Raw genomic sequence first — 21,728 nt, 5'->3', positions numbered from 1 at the left:
TTTTACTATTTTCTACATTGTAGAATAATAGTGAAGACATCAAAACTATGAAATAAATCATATGGAATCATGTAGTAACCAAAAAAAGTGTTAAACAAATCAAAATGCACTCCGTTCAAAAGTTTGGGGTCACTTAGAAATGTCTTTGTTTTTGAAAGAAAAGTTCATTTTTTGTCCATTAAAATAACATCAAATTGATCAGAAATACAGTGTAGACATTGTTCATGTTGTAAATGACTATTGCAGCTGGAAACGGCTGATTTTTTATGGAATATCTACATAGGCGTACAGAGGCCCATTATCAGCAACCATCACTCCTGTGTTCCCAATGGCACGTTGTGTTAGCTAATCCAAGTTTATCATTTTAAAAGGCTAATTGATCATTACAAAAACCCTTTTGCAATTATGTTAGCGCAGCTGAAAACTGTTGTTCAGATTAAAGAAGCAATTAAACTGGCCTTCTTTAGACTAGTTGAGTATCTGGAGCACCAGCATTTGTGGGTTCGATTACAGGCTCAAAATGGTCAGAAACAAAGAGCTTTCTTCTGAAACCCGTCAGTCTATTCTTGCTATTCTTGTTCCATGCGAGAAATTGCCTAGAAACTGAAGATCTTGTACAACACTGTATACTACTCCCTTCACAGAACAACCAGAGTAGAAAGAGGAGTGGGAGGACCCGGTGCAAAACTGAGCGAGAGGACAAGTACATTAGAGTGTCTAGTTTGAGAAACAGACACTTCACAAGTCTTCATTAAATAGTACCCGCGAAACACCAGTCCCAACGTAACAGTGAATAGGCGACTCCGGGATGCTGGCCTTCCAGGCAGAGTTCCTCTGTCTAGTGTCTGTGTTCTTTTGCCCATCTTAATATTTTCTTTTTATTGGCCAGTCTGAGATATGGCTTTTTCTTTGCAACTCTTTTTTTTCTTCCTTTATTGAGCTAGGGAAGACAGTTAAGAACAAATTCTTATTTTCAATGACGGCCTAGGAACAGTGATCTGCTTTGATCTGGCAATCTTTCGGTTACTAGTCCAACTCTCCAACCACTAGGCTACCTACCGCCCCTATGCCAGCATCCCGGAGTCGACTCTTCACTGTTGACGTTGAGACTGTTGTTTTGCATGTACTATTTTTAAATGCCACTTCTACAGTTTAAAATGCATTAAAAGAGAGTCTGTAGTATTCTTCAAACTTAAAACCTTAACTTCTTTCAATTAAGTAATTTCCCCTCCGTTAACTCATGTAAAAGATACTCTCGCATGCCATTGTGACAAAGCGTATTTACATTGCGCTCTGATAAGACTGCTTTAGAGAACAAGCACACATAAACACCACAACTAATACCTTCTGACTGTTTTCTAAAATGGGGCACCCATTTGTATAGTTCAGTTTCACGTCCATCTCAACACCATGCACTAGCAGATACTGGAATGCCTGATGTTTCTGAATTGGAAGTAGTATATCCTTTAATTCTCTTTCATGCTGGCTTAAAAAATCCAGCATCTTAAGATTTAATGTAATGCAATTACTACTACTGACTATATGTTGGATATATACTGTATGGCTATAACTGTCCAATGTGAGTTTAAGTTCACTATCACCTTCTTAATACTCCACCAGTTGTTGGCCGTTCTAGAAACCTTTGGCATAACCTCTTTGCTGTCACAAGACAAAAAGATGCAGGGCACATTAACACAATTTGTTGCTTCAGATGTAACTTCAAAAGATCATTGTAATGGAATGGGTATAGTAAAAGGCCAGCAACCCTCCGTATTATTCAGTGCCCAATGAAATGACACCCTATATAGATTCTACAGACCCTACTGAATACTCCCAACAACACTTTTACATCTGCACAAATAATAGCTTTTTTTCACTATAAGCCCAATATTGTCAACATACCAGTCTGAACATTGTATTTTTCAATAGCAATCTTAAAATAAAGTTTTTAAAAACATATTACATTTTTTCCCCATAAATTCCTTCTTGTATTTGGTTATAAGAACAATAAAAATTGATCAAAAATGTTATATATTTTGAATGAGTTTTGCAATGTTTTGAAATGCGGGTGTTTATTTTGAAGGTTACCTCATTATCATAGAAAAGTGATGTCATCGTTAGTGCTGCTAACAGAATAGTATTGTGTGTTAGATAGAAGGTGAGCCTGGTTTCCAGCTGAGTGTTTGCTCTCTCTCAGTGCGTGTGTGTGTTGTCATTATTATCCAGTGTGCTCCCAGCTCAGAATGGCCAGATTCACTCAGACTGAAACAAGAAGGCAGCAGCAATCACAGCAGCCCCATCCCGCTCACACCAGCCTGGTTTTCACTGGACCTGGGGCACCACCTACCGAACAACCACTACTACTTATCCCTCACCAGCACCAGTACTCTCAGATCACATTTCCTAAACCCATGAACGGGTCAGAATCCATTTCCATTCATCCGGAGAGCGGCAATATGAAAGACCAAGATGCCATAAAGCTGTTTATCGGGCAGATACCGCGGAACTTAGAGGAAAAAGACCTGAAACCTCTGTTTGAACAGTTCGGGAAAATCCACGAACTGACAGTTCTAAAGGACCGATACACCGGCATGCACAAAGGTAACGTGTGCCCCCCCCCCCCCCCCCCTCCCATCCAATGGCATATAACGAGGCCTAATACAATTAGCTGTATTTCGTTTGATTACAATATTACGTAGCCTTCAATTGCCAGTCTAATGGTTGGCGACTTTTGCATTGCGCACCAAATTATTATTTTTGTGTCTAACTCAATATTTAGCTCTCTAAATGATTGTAGAGAATTGTATGAATAATTATTGCATACTATTTTTCGTCAAACATGCATGATAACCTAGGCTACTTTTAATCATCGTGGTCTCATGTTCCCAAATATTCTAAGGTGGCCATGGGCATGCACATAGGGAGATTTCATAGTTGTAGGGGTCTCGCGCCGATTCTTAGCTTATATTATTGATTTCACGCATACACATCAAAACGACTTGAGTGTTTACAGATTTCAAACGTGATAATATTTCATATAAATGTATCCAATGTATTTGTATTTTCATAACGCTCTCTCAGAACTGGGGCAGAGGCGCTTAAAAGGGATACATTTTTAAAGAGCCTCCCCTTGACTCTCTCATATTTTAGGTACAGGCAGCATCCTTTATTTATCCATATGCTTTCTGTGACATCCCACCATGTGCTGCTCAAGTAGCAGCTAAGCCCAAGACCAAATAAATTCGGTGCCAAAATGTACAAAATAGGGACGCAAGGACTGTCAAGAGATGACAAACGTTTACTGCGCGCAGCCAGCAGTGTTGCTGCTGCTATGGTGTGTTGCCATGTTGGGTTTATGGAGGTGGATGTAAATAAGCCACCAACAAAAATACAATGTTAAAGGGATAGTTTGGGATTTAGGCAACGATTCCCTTGATCTACTTCCCCATTGGCGGATGAACTCGTGGATACCATTTGTATGTATTTGCATTGAATATGAAGGAAGTTAGAGGTAGTTTTACTAGCGTTAGCACAATGGCTGGAAGTCTACAGGAACAGCTAGCGTGCTACAGTAGCAGTCATTGCACTAATGCTAGTTAGAAACTTCCTTCAAACTGCAGTGCCAAAATCCCAAACTATCCCTTTGAAGATGCAGAAACTCTCCAACATTTCTTGTTGCTGAAATTCTAATAGTTCACCTAATTTCAGTTTATGTGACAAACAAGCAAGTATAATGTAGAAAATCATTGTACCATCTAAATCGCTGTGAAATATATATTTGCATAACCAAAAATATTGTATTTTCAGCTGTTTGAAGATGACGTACAAAACCAAACTTGTAAGACACAAAAACAAAACTTAAGGGGGAGCATAGAAATAGCACACATAGAACAGATTTACTGCTTCTTAGACTTGCTTTCAATGACAATGACAGATCTATAACACATTTCTATGTGAATTTGGTCTTGTCGCCCAAAGATTTACATATTGCAGCTTTAAGATTCAATGTTTGTTTTCTAATGCAGTCGGGGAAGTCATGGAAGCCATTTAACTTCACAATGGAGATTATTTAACTACAGAATGGAGATTATTTAACTACAGAATGGAGTAAAATAAAGGTTAAATAAAAAAATAAACAATGAGAGTGAACAACGTTGCCCTATTCATCATCGTCAGTGTAGGGCATCGTCCATCATTATCATCTTCATCATCATCATCAAACTTCTTCATGGAAACTGTAGCCACCAATAACTAAGGCTTCTTGATGTTACAGTATTACAGAGGATCATTTAGCCTACATAGCATACTTCCATGGATTTAGTGTAAAACCAAAATGCTGTTCAGACACCAAGATCTAAAAAAATCTTTACAATGACACAATTGTGATTAATGATCAAATAAGGCTATAATAAGTTCAAATATGCACCATGTTAGTTGATGTTTCCACAATGGGAATTGGGCCCCCGTTGCTGTCCATGGTCCTGACAGCCCAAATGCGTTGAGCAGGAAAGGATATGGCAGAATCAGTTGACTTGTGACCAAATGAAAGCTCTGAGATAAAGGCTTTCCCTGCTTAGCAGATGAATGTCTATGTGACATTAAGAAATATAAACATCACAGGTAATCTTTTAAATGCCACTTCTGACACATTTTAACAGACACTCTTACCCAGAGCGAATTACAGGAGCAATTAGGATTAAGTGCCTAGCTCAAGGGCACATCGGCAGATTTTTCACCTAGTCAGCTCAGGGATTCACACCAACAACCTTTCAGTTACTGGCCAAACGCTCTTAACCGCTAAGCTACCAGCAGCCACCTGGCATTATCATGCCATTATGTTCACTCATTTCTGCCATTCCAAATAGGCTACGATGAACATGAAGCATTTACATTTCTGAAAGTAAAAATATAATTATAGACATACTGCATTATGGACAATGTCTTGATGGGTGTACAACATTATCAACCCAAAATCACATTTAACATTATCCACAGGTGAGATAAGGCTGGTCAAATTTAAATCACATTTGTAATTTCTGATGTCAAACTGTATCTGGTGTAAGTGATGAGCCACACCTAGAATATGTCCCTTCCAATGTGTCTCTGTTAATGAAGTGAAATAACTAGCCAGTAATCATTCAGCTCATGCTCTGCCAAATGTCTCTCTCACCTATGGTTGGTGATCAAAGGTCAGAGTTCAATAGCTAGAGAGGACCCTAGTATGCCCCACACCTACATATGGCTATAATTCTGTGAGAGGTGTTTGTTTGTGTGTGTGTGCTTGTCCGTATAATAGAAGTATTTCTCAACCTCACACACTAGACAGTAGTTGTGTGTAATGTATAAAACGTTATTGCACTGCATTGCATAAGGATTGCAGTACTTGGTTCTGGTTCTCAACAAACTGTTGTGTTATAATTGAAGTCAGGCCCTGAATGGTGGCATGCATATGGAATTTTATCAGCAGAATGTCTCTGTGTGTCAGAAAGATGATTCACTGATGAGTCTTGAATTGTACATTGACAAAAGTTGTGACATCAACAGCTAGTCTGTAGTTTACAATGTACAGGTTCGATCTCTTTAATTTATTATCTTCATCAATTTGGCACATTTATCATGACATTTTACAAAGTTACTGTCAATTAAAACAAGTTCCTGAAAATGTTCTATGCTTTCAATAACAAGTATGTTTTGCATTTATTCTTAGTACTGTGGGTTTATGCCTTTCGTGCTGAAATACCCCTGTTAACTTTATGCCTTTGTTGTTTTATCGTACGGAAGTCGCATAAGCATTTTACCTCAAACTAATTAGTGATGGAATATTCCTAAAGGTAAAACATTGCCTCTTAAATTAATCAATGTAAATTTATAGATTTAATTTGGAACATGGCCATTTCTGTGGATTTTCTGGAAGTTATATATGAAAATATTATATAACCAAGGCTACATTCTTGTTAGTGAATACTTACTTCCTCAAATATGACAAGCATCGTCTCTGCTATTATGTGATAATAAAATCTAATTTAATTACCTATCTCATCAACTAATTTAATGGATTAAATTACTCGTTCTCCAAACAATAATAAAAATGATTAGTACTCCTATTCAAGTAAATAATTTTAGAGGTCAGACCCAAAATATTAATGTCAAAGTCAATTTATGTTCTTATTCATTAATGTCAAATAGCCAGGGTTTAGTTGAATCAGTTTACTTGGAATGTAATAAATCCTGGCCACACAATTTCCAGTATGAAATCATCCTAGTACTAGTCCTCTGCACTTCACTGGTTTTTCTATTGTCAATGCTTAATAAACGAAAAAGGATTATGAATGTCATCTAATAGTATAATTGTTCCTCAAAATTACACGCGCGAACGCACACGCATACGTGCACACGCACGCACGCACGCACACACACACACACATTTTCCAGAGAAGCAAAATTGCATTAATCGAACCAAAATGGTCCTTACATATACTGAGTAGTTGTTGTGTGTCATATTTTGTCATTTTGATTTACATTATATTCGTAGTCTGTTGTTTTCCTTCCTTCCCTTCGACCGATTCTTTCTGTTAATCCATCAGGGAAAACAAGGAATTTGTTTGTGAAGCGTGATAATAATGCGTGGCTATAATAACTTGACTCGAGAGGATTAGCAAATGTGCATTGTCTGAAGCTTCAGTCTCTTGGGTGATCAGCTGCTAGTCTCCCTAAACAGTGGCTGCCTTCGCCAATTAAACATGCAGTCTAGTCTCCCTCTTCAAATTATTTATTCTGCCTGTACTGTCGATGGCCTGCCATTTATTGTCATCAAATTGGTATTAATAGGTCGACTATTTCCTGATGTTGGATTTATCACTCACAGTGAAAACTTCTCCCGTTGGTCTTAATTAGGCTCCACTCACACAACAGGCTTTTAGTTTAATATTCATTTTTCTCTGTGTGTGTGAAGGCTACCTGAAGGTTGCAATTGTATTTTTCTTGATTTAGGTATGCTAGCAATTTAATGATTTGCGGACTCGCACATGAAAAGCACACAACGCCATTTTCAAATGTATTTTTCTGTGTTGTTCTGTGGCTAGTAAGAGGTATATTGTTGCATAGGGGTGTCAATCTTAGCAGATTTGCTTTTGAATACAGATACAGGTTTAGCTGTGTCGACTGAAATACACACACACACACACTTGATGAGAGGAAGATGGGTGGCAGGAGTGATTCAGCATACTGGACAGGCAATACAAACATGTCTGCTCTCATCTGCCTGCTGAGTATCAATATTAAGCTAGTGTCGGGAGGATCATTGTGTTAATGCATTTATAAATGGACCAAAGATATTGCCGTAGACTCAAGCCAGTCAGAAGCACATTAAATCATAGGAATAATCTAATGAAATATTTATTCAAGTTAAAAAAAATTCTTCCCCACTCTGATGGATGGGCTCCACAGTGAGGGTAGTAGCCCAGCAATAATGGAGAGATGGAGGGAGGCAGATCCAAGCCACAGGGTGCTGTAAGAGCATATAGGCCCACCCAAATCAAATGGTATTAAAAAGAGACAAGACCAGTATCCCCACGGAGATTATGTAACTGTACCAGAGTGTTGACAAAAACAAATCTAGTAATCTTTCCAAAACTCTCATACAGTATGTGATTTAAAGGGATGCCCTTCTCCTCCATATTGAAGCTGCTCATATGGAAGGAGCTAAGGATCACGGCGCTGCGCCAAGGTATGACAGGAACCCCTCTGGGAAAACAGATGGGAGCAAATGTACTTACAGGTAATTGCCAAAATAAAGGAAACATTTGAGTAAATGAGGAATACAAAGTAAATTGAAAGCAGGTGCTTCCTCACAGGTGTAGTTCTTGAGTTAATTAAGCAATGAACATCCCATCATGCTTAGGATCATGTATAAAAATGCTAGTCAGGCCTAGTTGCCCATTTTTTGGCTACCATGGCTATGCCACAGCACAGAAACTGCTTTATAGAAATTCAGTAAATAACTTCTGTTGGCTGCCGGTGAATGCTCGATTTTAGTTCTTTGGGATTTCAGTGCTGGGTTTAATACTATTGATCGTAACATCCTTGCTGACCGGCCGGAGAAGTGGGTGGAAATCTCTGGCGTTTCCCTCGACGGGTTCAGGTCATATCTACACTACCACCCTTTGCCATGATGACAGCTTTCCACACTCTTGGCATCAAAGCAAAGCTGTCATCAAGGCAAAGGGTGGCTATTTGAAGAATTTCAAATATACTGTATATATTTATTTTTTTAACACTTTTTTGGTTACTACATTATTCCATATGTGTTATTTTGTAGTGTTGATGTCTTCACTATTATTCTGTGTGGATGAACCAGTGTCCTCTGTCTCTGTACAACCCTGTGTGGATGAACCAGTGAGAGCTGGTCAAACTTTTTGCTTTTTGCCATTCTCAGTGCAGGTGGTACATAAAGCCCTGAAATCCTTAGATCAAAGAAAGCCTGCAGGTCCTGATCTTTTGGATCCCTGCTTTTTAAATCTGGCAGCTGATTTCATAGCTGAACCACTTACATATCTGTTCAATCTAACCCTGGAATGTAATGAAATTCCAAAGATCTGGAAATCAGCATTTGTCCTACCACTTTTAAAAGGGGGAGATCCAACTCTTTTAAATAATTATAGGCCAATCTCAAAGCTGTCGCCCCTGGTGAAAATACTTGAAACCCTTGTAAGTGAACAGCTAAAAGAGTTTTTATTTACTAACTCTATTTTATCAATGTACCAATCGGGCTTCAAGAAGAAGCATAGCACAATTACAGCAGCCATGAAGGTTTTAAATGATATCACTGAAGCCCTTGACAAAAAACAGCACTGTGTCTCACTTTTTATTGATCTTTCTAAGGCTTTTGATACAGTTGATCATGCTATGCTAAGGCAGAGATTGTTGAGTGTAGGTCTTTCGGAGCATGCAGTTGCATGGTTTGCTAACTATCTGTCTGATAGAACTCAGTGCACTCAATTTGATGGGCTTATGTCTGTTAAATTGTCTTTCCTTAATGGTGTGCCCCAAGGCTCTGTACTTGGTCCTCTCTTATTCACTATTTATAAAAATTATTTAGACAAAAATGTCCAAAATGCACAACTTCATTTTCATGCTGATGATACTGTTATTTACTGTTGTGCCTCGTCTCTTACAAAAGCTTTCCAGAACTTGCAGACTGCTTTTTATACTGTTCAACATACCTTGTGTCAATTGAAGCTTATACTCAATACTGACAAAACTAAACTAATGGTGTTTTCTAATGCAAGAAATAGACCTCTGAACCTTTCACCTATTACTACCTGTCAGGGCAAGGAGATTGAGGTTGTAACCTCATATAAATATCTTGGAATTTTAATTGATGACGGCCTCTCTTTTCAATTGCATATTCAACAACTTACAAAAAATTTAAGCTGAAATTGGGATTTTATTTTAGGAATAAGGCCTGTTTTTCTTTTGAAGCCTGAAGTAGGCTAGTATCAGCTACATTTATGCCTTTACTAGACTATGGGGATATTTTATATATGAATGCTTCCGCTCAGTGTTTGAGATCAATTGACACTCTTTACCATGGCACTTTGAGATTTATTTTAAACTGCAAATCCCTTATGCACCACTGCACTTTGTTTTCCAGGGTTGGCTGGCCTTCTCTAGTCACTCGTAGGCTCAGTCACTGGTATACTTTTATTTACAAAGCCATTTTGGGTTTACTACCTTTTTATTTGGGCATTTGTATTGTTCAGAAATGTGGTGGGTACTCTCTTCGTTCGCTGGACTTTATCCTGCTAACTGTTCCAAATGTCCCAACTGAATTTGGTAAAAGGGCTTTTATGTACTCTGCGCCATCGTCTTGGAACACCTTAAAAAATACTTTTAAACTGGAAGAACTTGTCCCGATTGGTGTTTTTAAATCACTGATGAAGGATTTTGAGGCTGATTCCCTGACCTGTCAATGTTTTTATTTTGCTGTTTTTGATTTTGTTATACTCTTGTGAATTCAATGGTTTTTATGACTCATTTTTGTAATGACTTGGTGCTGCCTATCTTGGCCAGGACGCTTTTTAAAAAGAGATTTTAAATCTCAATGAGCCCTTCCTGGTTAAATAAAGGTTAAATAAATAAAACAATGTAGAAAATAGTAAAAATAAAGAAAAACCCTTGAATGAGTAGGTGTTCTAAAACTTTTGACCGGTAGTGTATGTGGCATACGTTTCTCAGTGAGCATGGGTATTGTCCCCAGCACCTATTCACTATGGTGTCCCTCAGGGATCAAGTCTGGGCCCCGTCTTTTTCCCCCATGTACATACTTCCGCTTGGTGACATCATCCGCAATCATAACATTCAGTTTCATTGCTAGACGGATGACACACAGCTTTATTTACCAATCAGACCCATTAACCAAGCTAGCGTAGCTACCCATCAAAAATATCTTGCTGACATAAAATGTTGGATGTCTGACCATTTTCTCCAGCTTAATGGTAACAATCAGAGGTTGTTTTATTTGGAACCCACCTTGCTATAACCCAGATTGTAAATAGCTTTGGTCATTTGTCCATCAATGTAAAGCCTAAGGCAACAAACCTTCGTCTTCTTTGACCCTGACCTAAAGATCATGCTGCATGTAAAGAACGCTGTCCAGTCTTGCTTTTATCATCTAAGAAATATAGCTAAAGTCAAGTTAAACATGCTTTTACAGTGCATTCAGAAAGTATTCAGACCCATTTACTTTTTCCACATGTTGTTACGTTAAAGCCTTATGCTAGAATTGTTTAAAAAAAAATATTATAATCAATCTACACACAATACCCCATAATGACAAAGCAAAATCACATTTACAAAAATGACAAAGCAAAAGCAAATTTATAAAAAATAAAAACTGAAATATCACATTTACATAAGTATTCAGACCCTTTACTCAGTACTTTGTTGAAGCACCTTTGGAAGCGATTACAGCCTCGAATCTTCTTGGGTAAGACGCTACAAGCTTGACACACCTATATTTTGGGAGTTTCTCCCATTCTTCTCTGCAGATCCTCTCAAGCTCTGTCAGGTTGGATGGGGAGTGTTGCTGCACAGCTATTTTCAGGTTTCTCCAGAGATGTCGATCGGGTTCAAGTCTGGGCTTCCATCTGGCCACTCTACCATGAAGGCCTGATTGGTAGAGTGCTGCAGAGAAAGGTTCTGGAAGGTTCCCCCATCTCCACAGAGGAACTCTGGAGCTCTCTCAGAGTGACCATCAGGTTCTTGGTCACCTCCCTGACTAAGGCCTTTCTCCCCCAATTGCTCAGTTTGCCCGGGCGGGCCAGCTGTAGGAAGAGTCTTGGTGGTTCCAAACTTCTTCCATTTAAGAATGATGGAGGCCACTATGTTCTTGGGGACCTTCAATGCTGCAGAAATGTTTTGGTACCCTTTCCCAGATCTGTGCCTCGACACAATCGTGTCTTGGAGCTCTATGGACAATTCTTTTCACCTCATGGCTTGGTTTTCGCTCTGACATACATTGTCAACTGTGGGACCTTATATAGACAGGTGTGTACCTTTCCAAATCATATTCAATCAATTGAATTTACCACAGGTGGACTCCAATCAAGTTGTGGAAAGATCTCAAGGATGATCAATGGAAACAGGATGCACCTGAGCTCAATTTCGAGTCTCATAGCAAAAGGTCTGAATACTGATGTAAATATGTTATTTCTGTTTTACATTTTTTATACATTTGCAAAAATTTCGAAAAAACTGTTTTTCTCTTTGTCATTATGGGGTATTGTGTGTAGATGAGGAACATTTTTATTTAATCCATGTTAGAATAAAGCTGTAACGTAACAAAATGTGGGAAAAGTGAAGGGGTCTGAATACTTTCCGAATGCACTGTAGGCCTTTCTCAGGATATCTAATAAGTCAATATCTGGAGGGAATCCAAAAATAATTTGTGCATGAAAGAAAAATATGGAGTTCATATTGAGCATATGCTGAAAATTCAGAAATGCATCAGAAATCGTCCTTATTTTCAGCATACCATAAAGCATATCAAGATCAGGATATGGACCTCGGCCAAGAGAGGCATATCTGGAATCAATCTAGCCTATTATCTTGAATGTGCTGAGAAAACACAGATATGCGATGTATACAGTCAGTATTTGTCAACATGAAGAGAGAAAATAGCATGTCTCTTATCTCAGGATATTGAATGAATACATGTCCGGCCATAGGAAATATGTGATATTCGGAGTAATCCCTATGTCAAAAAGACACATCTGGATTCAGAATTTGTCAGGATATGGTGCAAATCCACAAAACTCTAAATATGCATTGGAAATGCATGAATAGCTCTAGAATATAAAAAACGAGTGATGTTAATATATGTAGCCTTTTCACTCAGTGTTGTTGCTTTCAGAGGGTGCTTAGAGTAGGGACATGGGCAAATCTATGGGAAAACATGGACTGGCTTTTGAGACTTTGTCTGATAGCCCTTCTAGTCCCAGCTACATGCATATGAAATTAATTGGGTTCCATTAACCTTGGTTGTGGGTGATTTCACAGTGGTGGTTTTGCAGCCGTTGTCTGCACTGGAGGTCACCATCAAGGATGTCTGCGGTATTAAGGCTTGGGTTGGATGACCATTTGTGTTAGCTTTTATTTTACACCCCCTATTCACAGTTTATTTTGTTTCGGGATGTGATTTGGTCACGGTGCCACAGAGTGGTAAAGAAAGCTCTTGAGTATGCTTCGTAATTTATACATTTGAGTTTGGGTCCATGTAGTAACATCACAGAATGTTTTTGACAGTGACTTCACTGATTTTGTGGTAGCCTTCAGAAAGTATTCACACCCCTTGACTTTTTCCACATTTTGTTGTGTTACAGCCTGAATTTAAAATGGATTAAAATTGAGATTGTTTGTCACTGGCCTACACAATAACCCATAATGTCAAAATGGAATTATGTTTTTCAAAATTTTTACTAAATAATTACAAATAAAAGCTGAAATGTCTGGAGTCAATAAGTATTCAACCCCTTTGTATGGCAAGCCTAAATAAGTTCAGGAGTAAAAATGTGCTTAACAAGTCACATAATAAGTTGCATGGACTCTGTGTGTAATAATAGTGTTTAACATGATTTTTTAAATCACTATCTCATCTCTGTATCCCACACATACAATTATCTGTAAGGTCCCTCAGTCGGGCACAGATTCAACTACAAAGACCAGAGAAAACATCCCTGGTCTTTGGGGTTGAATCTGTGTTTGAAAATCACTGCTCAACTGAGGGACCTTACATATAATTGTATGTGTGGGGTACAGAGAAAATCTCGTCAAACACTATTATTACACGCAGAGTGATGAGCCCATGCAACTTATTATGTGACTTGTTAAGCACATTTTTACTCCTGAACTTATTTAGGCTTGCCATGACAAAGGGGTTGAATACTCATTGACTCAAGACATTTCAGCTTTTATTTGTAATTAATTTGTAAAAATTTACAAAAACATAATTCCATTTTGACATTATGGGTAATTGTGTAGGCCAGTGACAAACAATCTCATTTTAATCCATTTTAAATTCAGGCTGTAACACAACAAAATGTGAAAAAGGTCAAGGGGTGTGAATACTTTCTGAAGGCACTGTATCTTACTATTATAACACAAACTGTGCAACTTGAATAATTTGTCAGTAAATAAGAAATGAAGAATGTATTTTTCTTATTTATTTAACCTTTATTTAACCAGGAAATCCATCTCTACATCTCTATTTCAAGGGAGACCTTGCATGAGTCGCTTTTAATTAATTAATGCTTTATTGTTCGCTTTGTTTGGCTAAGCATGACAGCAAAGTAAGATGAAGATACATTTCCAAAGATGAAATGATTTAGGTCACTAAAATACATGCAATAATAACTAGTGAGCTAGTTCAAAATGTTTTCATCTGCTGACTTCTCTCTTTAAAATACATAGATGGTAGTGTGGTAAAGGTACAGCACCTTCTCACCCATACCCAAAGGCCACCTTTATTCCACTGTGCTAAGTAGGAGGATAGAGGCCTATCTACACTGAGTGTAAAAATAAATAGGAACACCTTCCTAATGTTGAGTTGCATCCTGTTATGCCCTTACAACAGCCTCAATTCGTCGGGGCATTGACTCTACAAGGTGTCAAAAGCATTCCACAGGGATACTGGCCCATGCTGACTCCAGTGCTTCCCACAGTTGTGTCAAGTTCTTGACACACTGAAACCGGTGTGCCTGGCACCTACTACCATACTCCGTTCAAGGGCACTTAAATATTTTGTCTTGCCCGTTCAATGGCACACATACACAATCCATGTCTCAATTGAGACATCATAGCTTTCACCTGGATTCACCTGCTCAGTCTCTATCGTGTTCCTAATGTTTTGTACACTCAGTGTATTTTGGATGGTGCTTCTTAAAGGACTGCCATATCCTGCAGAGCAGAGTACTACGGGAGAAAGCGGGCAAGGAGAAAGGAGGAGAGCGAGAGTGATGATTTTTCAGTGAGAAATGCTCTCTGCTCTTTAACGTTGTGTTCGAGCTTGGCCAGGCACCGACTCATTTTTAGAATCTGGGAAAATAAAATAACAACATTATGGAGATTTTAATGTAGTATTTTTTTTAAATAATCCCTCTCCATTTTGGAACGCTTCAGGAGAAGTCATGTGATAAAGCCTCTTTGGTCCAAGCTGGAGAAAATAATAAGATGCCTGTTATTTGTCTTTTTCCCAGTGTTGAACCCGCTGACGCCCTGTTTTAGTAAAAACAATGAGAGATTAGTCAAGCCATCCCAGCTCTTAGAATGCCAAATGACAGTAGTGATGAGGCCTTGATGCAGGCCCAGAGACGTTTGTAGAGTGGCCAGTATCAGTCAGGCAGACATGACAGAAAGGGATGGGAGGGAGCACAGCCACACGTATTGGATGCAGACAGACAGAGAAGGGGACAGAAGACAAGTGACAGATGGACACATGGGCAGGAACAATGGATTAGTGGAGTGAGAAAGATGAAGTGATTGTCAGAGCAGCAGAAACAAAGTGTTGCTTCGATCCTAAGGTGTTGTGTTTAGAGTGACAGCTGGGGCCAAGGAGTAGTCTTCAGACAGGCTATCTACTCTGGAGGGCCTGGGGATCTAAACAAAGGGATTTAAGGTGCAGAGAGCAAGTTTAGCAGATATATAACATAATCATCCCCAAGCTGTTGATTCAACACAAACACACCAGCAATACCAGTAATGCTACTACTTACAGTATAATACTTTTACTACTTATAGTATTACTGCTCCTACTACTAGGCTATTTATACCACTACTACTCCTAATGCAGATACTATTGCCAAACTAGTAATACTGCAACTACTTTGCACTACTACTTCAACCACTACTACTGCTACCACTACTACTACCACTACCACAATTATTTCATGATAATGATGGTAAGAATGCTACTGATAAATATACTGTCCTGAATAACTAATGAAAAAATGTACATTAAAACAATGAAGACATGCATGATGATGGAAATTGTCTAAGAATATATTGGGTCCGTGAGGGACATGTGGACATGCACGCTGCTCAGCATGGTTATAAATAGAAATCTGTGGTATTTCCGAAAATAGGTTAAGCTGCCATCGCTGTGCTGCTGGCATGACATCACTGATTGCCTGCCAGCCTCCCCCTAAAGACTGCTCCTATACTGGGGAGGGGGGAAAGCTGCTGTAGCCCACTGTGTGGATGTCTCTCCTCCTCTCCCCCAGTTTTGTTCTTATTTCCTCATCACTCCATCCAATGGAGGACTGGTAATGCTCTAAACGCTCCTCTGCCAGATAGTGCTCTGATATCTGCTTCACTGATTTCTGCTCTCGTAAAAGCCTGGGTTTTCTGCACGTTAACACTAGAAGCTTATTACCTAAAATGGATCAATTGAAAATGTGGGTTCACAGCTCCAATCCAGATCTGTTGGTCATTACTGAGACGTGGTTAAGGAAGAGTGTTTTGAATACTGATGTTAACCTTTCTGGTTATAACCTTTTTCGGCAAGACAGATCTTCCAAAGGTGGGGAGTGGCAATCTTTACCAAGGATCACCTTCAGTGCTCGGTTGTCTCCACCAAGTCTGTCCCCAAACAATTTGATTTGCTGGTTTTAAACATTAAACTTTCAAATAGCTCTTTGTTGATTGTTGCTGGGTGCTATCGTCCTCCATCAGCACCGGCCTGTACCCTACCTGCCCTAAGCTCTCTCCTGGCCCCTTACACTAAGTCTGAATTTGTCCTGTTAGGTGACCTAAACTGGGCCATGCTTAAACCACCTGACCAAGTCCTAAAGCAATGGGACTCCCTAAATCTTTCTCAGATTATTACCAATCCCACAAGGTATGACTCCAAGCATCCTCGATGTTATCCTCACAAATAATCATGATAGGTATCAGTCTGGTGTTTTCTGTAATGACCTTAGTGATCACTGTTTTACAACCTGTGTTCGTAATGGCTGCTCTGTCCTGATTTGTCATAGACGCTTGCTAAAAAACTTTCATGAGCAAGCCTTCCTTCATGAACTGGCCTCTGTAAAATGGTATAGAATCAGCTTGATCCCCTCTGTCGAAGACGTGTGGACCTTCTTTTTAGATTTTTGTCAGTGGTATTGTTAACACACACGCCCCCATAAAGAAAATGAGAATTAAAAACAGGTTAAGCCCCTGGTTCGACCGTGATCTTGCAGAGTTACTCCACCTCAAGAATTGCATTTGGCGAAAGGCTCGGTACACGGAAACTCAGACTGACTGGCTCTCGTTCAGGCAAATGAGAAATAAGTGCACTCAGGATATCCGGAAGGCCAAAGTTAGTTACTTTAAGAAGCAGTTCTCTCTCTATGGGTCTAACCCCAAGAAGTTCTGGAAAACGGTTAAAGACCTAGAGAATAAACCCTCCTCCTCACAGCTGCCCATGTCCCTTAAAGTATTTTTCACCTGCCCCACTACTAAGTTTCTCCCTGCAGGCAGTGACTTAGTCTGAGGTGCTAAAGGAGCTCCTTAAACTTGACCCCAAAACACCATCTGGGTCAGATGGTTTATACCCTTTCTTCTTTAAGGTTGCTGCCCCTATCATCGCCAAGCCTATCTCTGACCTTTTTAACCTGTCTCTCCTTTCTGGGGAGGTTCCCATTGCATGGAAGGCAGCCACGGTTCGTCCTTTATTTAAAGGGGGAGATCAAGCCAATCCTAACTGTTATAGGCGTATTTCTATTTTGCCCTGTTTATCAAAAATATTGGATAAACTTGTCAATAATCAACTGACTGGCTTTCTTGATGACTATGGTATTCTCTTGGGTATGCAATCTGGTTTCTGCTCAGGTTATGGATGTGTCACTGCAACCTTAAAGGTTCTCAATAATGTCATCATTGCCCTTGATTTTAAGCAATGTTGTGCTGTTATTGTTATTGACTTAGCCAAAGCTTTTGATATGGTAGACCATTCCATTCTTGTGGGCCGGCTAAGGAGTATTGGTATCTCTGAGGGGACTTTGGCCTGGTTTGCTAACTACCTCTCTCAAAGATGGCAGTGTATAAAGTCAGAAAATCTGCTGTCTAGGCCACTGCCTGTCACCAAGGGAGTACCCCAAGGCTCGATCCTAGGCCCCACCCTTTTCTCAATTTACATCAACAACATAGCTCAGGCAGTAGGAAGCTCTCTCATCCATTTATATGCATATGATACAGTCTTATACGCAGCTGGCCCCTCCCCAGATTTTATGTTAAATGCTCTACGACAAAGCTTTCTTAGTGTTCTTACAAGCTTTCTCTACCCTTAACCTTGTTCTGAACTCCTCCAAAACAAAGGTCATGTGGTTTGGTAAGAACAATTCCCCTCTCCTCACAGGTGTGAATACTACCTCTGAGGGTTTAGAGCTTGAGGTAATCACCTCATACAAGTACTTGGGAGTATGGCTAGACGGTACACTGTCCTTCTCTCAGAACATATCAAAGCTGCAGGCTAAAGTTAAATCTAGACTTGGTTTCTTCTATCGTAATCGCTCCTCTTTCACCCCAGCTGCCAAACTAACCGTGATTCAGATGACCATCCTTCCCATGCTAGATTACAGAGACATAATGTATAGATCGGCAAGTAAGGGTGCTCTCGAGCAGCTAGATAATCTTTACCATTCGGCCATCAGATTTGCCACCAATGCTCCTTATAGGACACATCACTGGACTGGTCATCTCTGTATACCCGTCGCAAGACCCACTGGTTGATGCTTATTTATAAAACCCTCTTAGGCCTCACTGAGATATCTGAGATATCTACTGCAGCCCTCATCCTCCACATACAACATCTGTTCTGCCAGTGACATTCTGTTAAAGGTCCCCAAAGCACACACATCCCTGGGTCGCTCCTTTTTGCAGTTTGCTGCAGCTAGCGACTGGAATGAGCTACAACAAACACTCAAACTGGTCAGCTTTATCTCAATCTCTTCATTCAAAGACTCAGTCATGGACACTCTTACTGACAGTTGTGGCTGCTTTGTGTGATGTATTATTGTCTCTACCTTCTTGCCCTTTGTGCTGTTGTCTGTGCCCAATAACGTTTGTACCATGTTTTGTGCTACCTACTGTCACGTTGTATAGGAGACAGGCGCAGGAATACGATATTTTTTATTTCTCTACCCAAAATAGCGTACGTCATGAATATGACGGGAATGAAGCCCAAAACAAACACGTGTATATATATATATAACACAGGGCTGTAACCCAAACAAAGAGTGAGGTGTAAACCTCTAAATATTACACGGGACGAGACCCTTAATAACAACGCACACTAACACGGTAACACGCAAGCTGATGCAACAGAGCACAGGTGCTCACAAGACCAGCGGGCATGGAACAATAACCAACAAGGACAATGGGGAACTTAGGGCACATATGTACCCATACTAATCAGGGGGAATGGGAACCAGCTGTGTGTAATGAGACAAGACAGTCCGGGGTTGGTGGTAATGATCCAGTTCAGTGACACCTAGAAGGCCGGGGACGTGGACCTCCAGAGCTGGTGAATGGAATGAGCAGCAGTGCTGGGGGGAATCCGTGACAACGTCCATGTTGTGTTGCTACCATGTTGTTGTTATGTTGTGTTGCTACCATGCTGTGTTGTCATGTGTTGCTGCCTTGCTATGTTGTTGTCTTAGGTCTCTCTTTATGTAGTGTTGTGTTGTCTCTCTTGTCGTGATGTGTGTTTTGTCCTATATTTATATATATCATATACGTATATATATTTTTTTTTAAATCCCAGCCCCCGTCCCCCGCAGGAGGCCTTTTGCCTTTTGGTAGGCCGTCATTGTAAATAAGAATTTGTTCTTAACTGGCTTGCCTAGTTAAATAAAGGTTAATAAAAATAAATAAAATAAACGATAGGTAGGCCTCCTGGACCATCATGTTGTCAATGGCTTGGTGCAGAATGTAGTAGTGTTAGAGATGCCTCACTTCAGTGTTTGAAGTAGGGTATCAACATTTGCAGAAGGTGCAGATGTATATGACATACAGTATAGTGTCTCCATGCAGTGTAGAAACAATAACTGTAGCAGATGGTTTTTAAAGGCCTTAGATTAATAGGACCCATGACTTTGAGTTTTTTCACTGCGATGATGATGTACTTCTTATAGTAATTTCCAAAATGGCTGCGTTCCCATTTTGCATACTCATAGTGATAACGATGGCTTGGAAAAATATTTAGCCTGTATGTTTGGCAGATTCTTGTCTCCACAACCTTTAGAGTTTGTAGCTCTTTAACTGATGCACTAAGAAGGTTCTCTCTCGTTCACCGTGCCACATTTTTGGAAGCGTAACGCTGGCCACAGTCTTTACCAGGAAATACATCTATACAATGAACACGGCGGTGGCACCTGCTAATTTGCAAGACCACCTGTGTTAATGATCATTATCATTCCACTTCAGTCCAGTGGTGAGAGGAAGAAAAGGCTCAGGGAGAGAGAAACAAATCTGTAATTTTTGGCATGAAGCATGTAATTGACAATCTGTGTGTATTTGAGAAATGTGCTTTGTGCCTCAAAGCACAAAATTGCTATTCCAAAAACAGGAGCATACTGCAAGGTTTATTTGTTAGAGCCTGTTAAGTATGGAATCTGGAAATGTGCAATTAGTGTTTTTTCCAAATGCCGCCTGAATGGGCACTGTGAAATAAAGTGCAGTGTTTGCATGGATGGAGATGGGTGGGTGGCTTTTTTCATCTCATCCCTCTCTTTATCACTCCATCCTGCGCCAGCCTTGGAGCTTTGAAGCTTCATCTTTAAAGACACCTTTCAATTTGTAAAATCAAAGGACCTCAAAAGCAGTTCTGTGTCTCAGACCTAGTCAGTTTGGAACTGCCAATCTTTGACTGTGAATTTACTGTGATCAACTGATCTGACTCTAGGTTCAAACTCTGCTGCTTTTTTAAACAGGTCCTGGATATCATATCAACAATGCCAATGTGGCTAACTAACAGAGAACTCCATTTTTGCTTTTATCCTATAGTTTTTTCCAGGTGTAGTACACTCTTATAGAAAAACGTGCTATCTAGAACCTAAAAGAGTTATTCAGCTGTCCCCGTAGGAGAACCCTTTAAAGAACCCTTTTTTGGTTCCAAGTAGAACCCTTTTGGTTCCAGGTACAACTATTTTGGGTTCCATGTAGAACCCTTACCACAGAGATTACTACATGGAACCTAAAAGGTTACTACCTGGAACCACAATGAGTTCTACCTGGAACCAAATAGGGTTATCCTATGGGGACAGACGAAGAATCCTTTTGAAAACCTTTTTTCTAAGAGTGTATAGCCTATACAGTATATATGGTGGGGGCATGTTAGTGTTTTTCCAGGGGGCTGCTGTAGAACAGGAAAAGGAAGAGATGCTGACCTTGACCGGGGCTAACCAAAAACTTCTAATTGATTTCCCTGTAAACCCCTGAGTTGTGGGCTAAGGGGGGACTTGGCAGGTAAACTCCCATTGCCCTCCATCTGATGAGTCTAAACCATGTTCCTCTGTCAGTCCACCCGCGCCTTCTGCCCCACACCACTGTGAACATACACAGTATTTACTGCACCCTGAAACCCCATCAATTAATGCCGTCAATTTAGCTTCTTCATCAGGGATGCAGACCACTGGATGTATTTATACTGCTGGCTTGGCACTGGCAGAGACCATTCAGTCAGTCCACACATACAGGACAGCTACATCCACTGTAGGTGCCAACTCCCCACCACAGTATTGACCCTAGAAGACTGTACAGTAGTGTTGTATTATAGTTAGTGGTGTGTCCAAGATAACCTTCAACCTTATCACCAACTACAAAATAGACTACCGTGGTATCACTTGTGAATTTGTCAAGGCCTATTTCTCATCCCCTTTTCTGTATTGATCCCTCAAACACAGTCTTTCAGAACGAATCATTAGGTTTAACAGCGTTCCTCACCCTCATTATGCACACCGGCCGAGAGGACAGGTCTAGGACTGTTGCGGCGACGGTATGAGTCATGACTGCAGTCAAATTCCACGTGACCGTTGAGTCACGGTAATCTCCTCATATGCACTCTGGACATGTGTTGGTAGTACCCAACTTGCTAATGACCATCAGGTTCTAATGGCCTGGTACTCAGGGCTCTATTGTCCCTCCATCAGGTCCTAATGGCTTGGTACTCAGGGCTCTATTGTCCATCC

The 21,728-nt window shown here is 40.0% G+C and overlaps 1 protein-coding gene across 13 annotated transcripts in view; it reads left to right on the top strand.

Moving 5' to 3' along the window:
• Positions 1-2,165: 2,165 nt before the first annotated feature.
• The window catches only part of LOC139578331 (CUGBP Elav-like family member 5), a 372,214-nt gene continuing 352,651 nt past the window's right edge, over positions 2,166-21,728 (top strand). For all 13 annotated transcript variants that reach the window (XM_071405780.1, XM_071405778.1, XM_071405773.1 and 10 more), the window contains exon 1: positions 2,166-2,601. In XM_071405780.1, coding sequence (XP_071261881.1) covers positions 2,244-2,601 — 358 coding nt within the window. In that variant the 5' untranslated portion in view covers positions 2,166-2,243. The remainder of the gene's footprint in view (positions 2,602-21,728) is intronic.

Source organism: Salvelinus alpinus, chromosome 6 (genome assembly GCF_045679555.1).
Source record: "Salvelinus alpinus chromosome 6, SLU_Salpinus.1, whole genome shotgun sequence".
Classification (NCBI taxonomy): domain Eukaryota; kingdom Metazoa; phylum Chordata; class Actinopteri; order Salmoniformes; family Salmonidae; genus Salvelinus; species Salvelinus alpinus.
The sequence above is the reverse complement of the archived record's forward strand: the minus strand, read 5'-3'. Positions and strand labels throughout refer to the sequence as shown.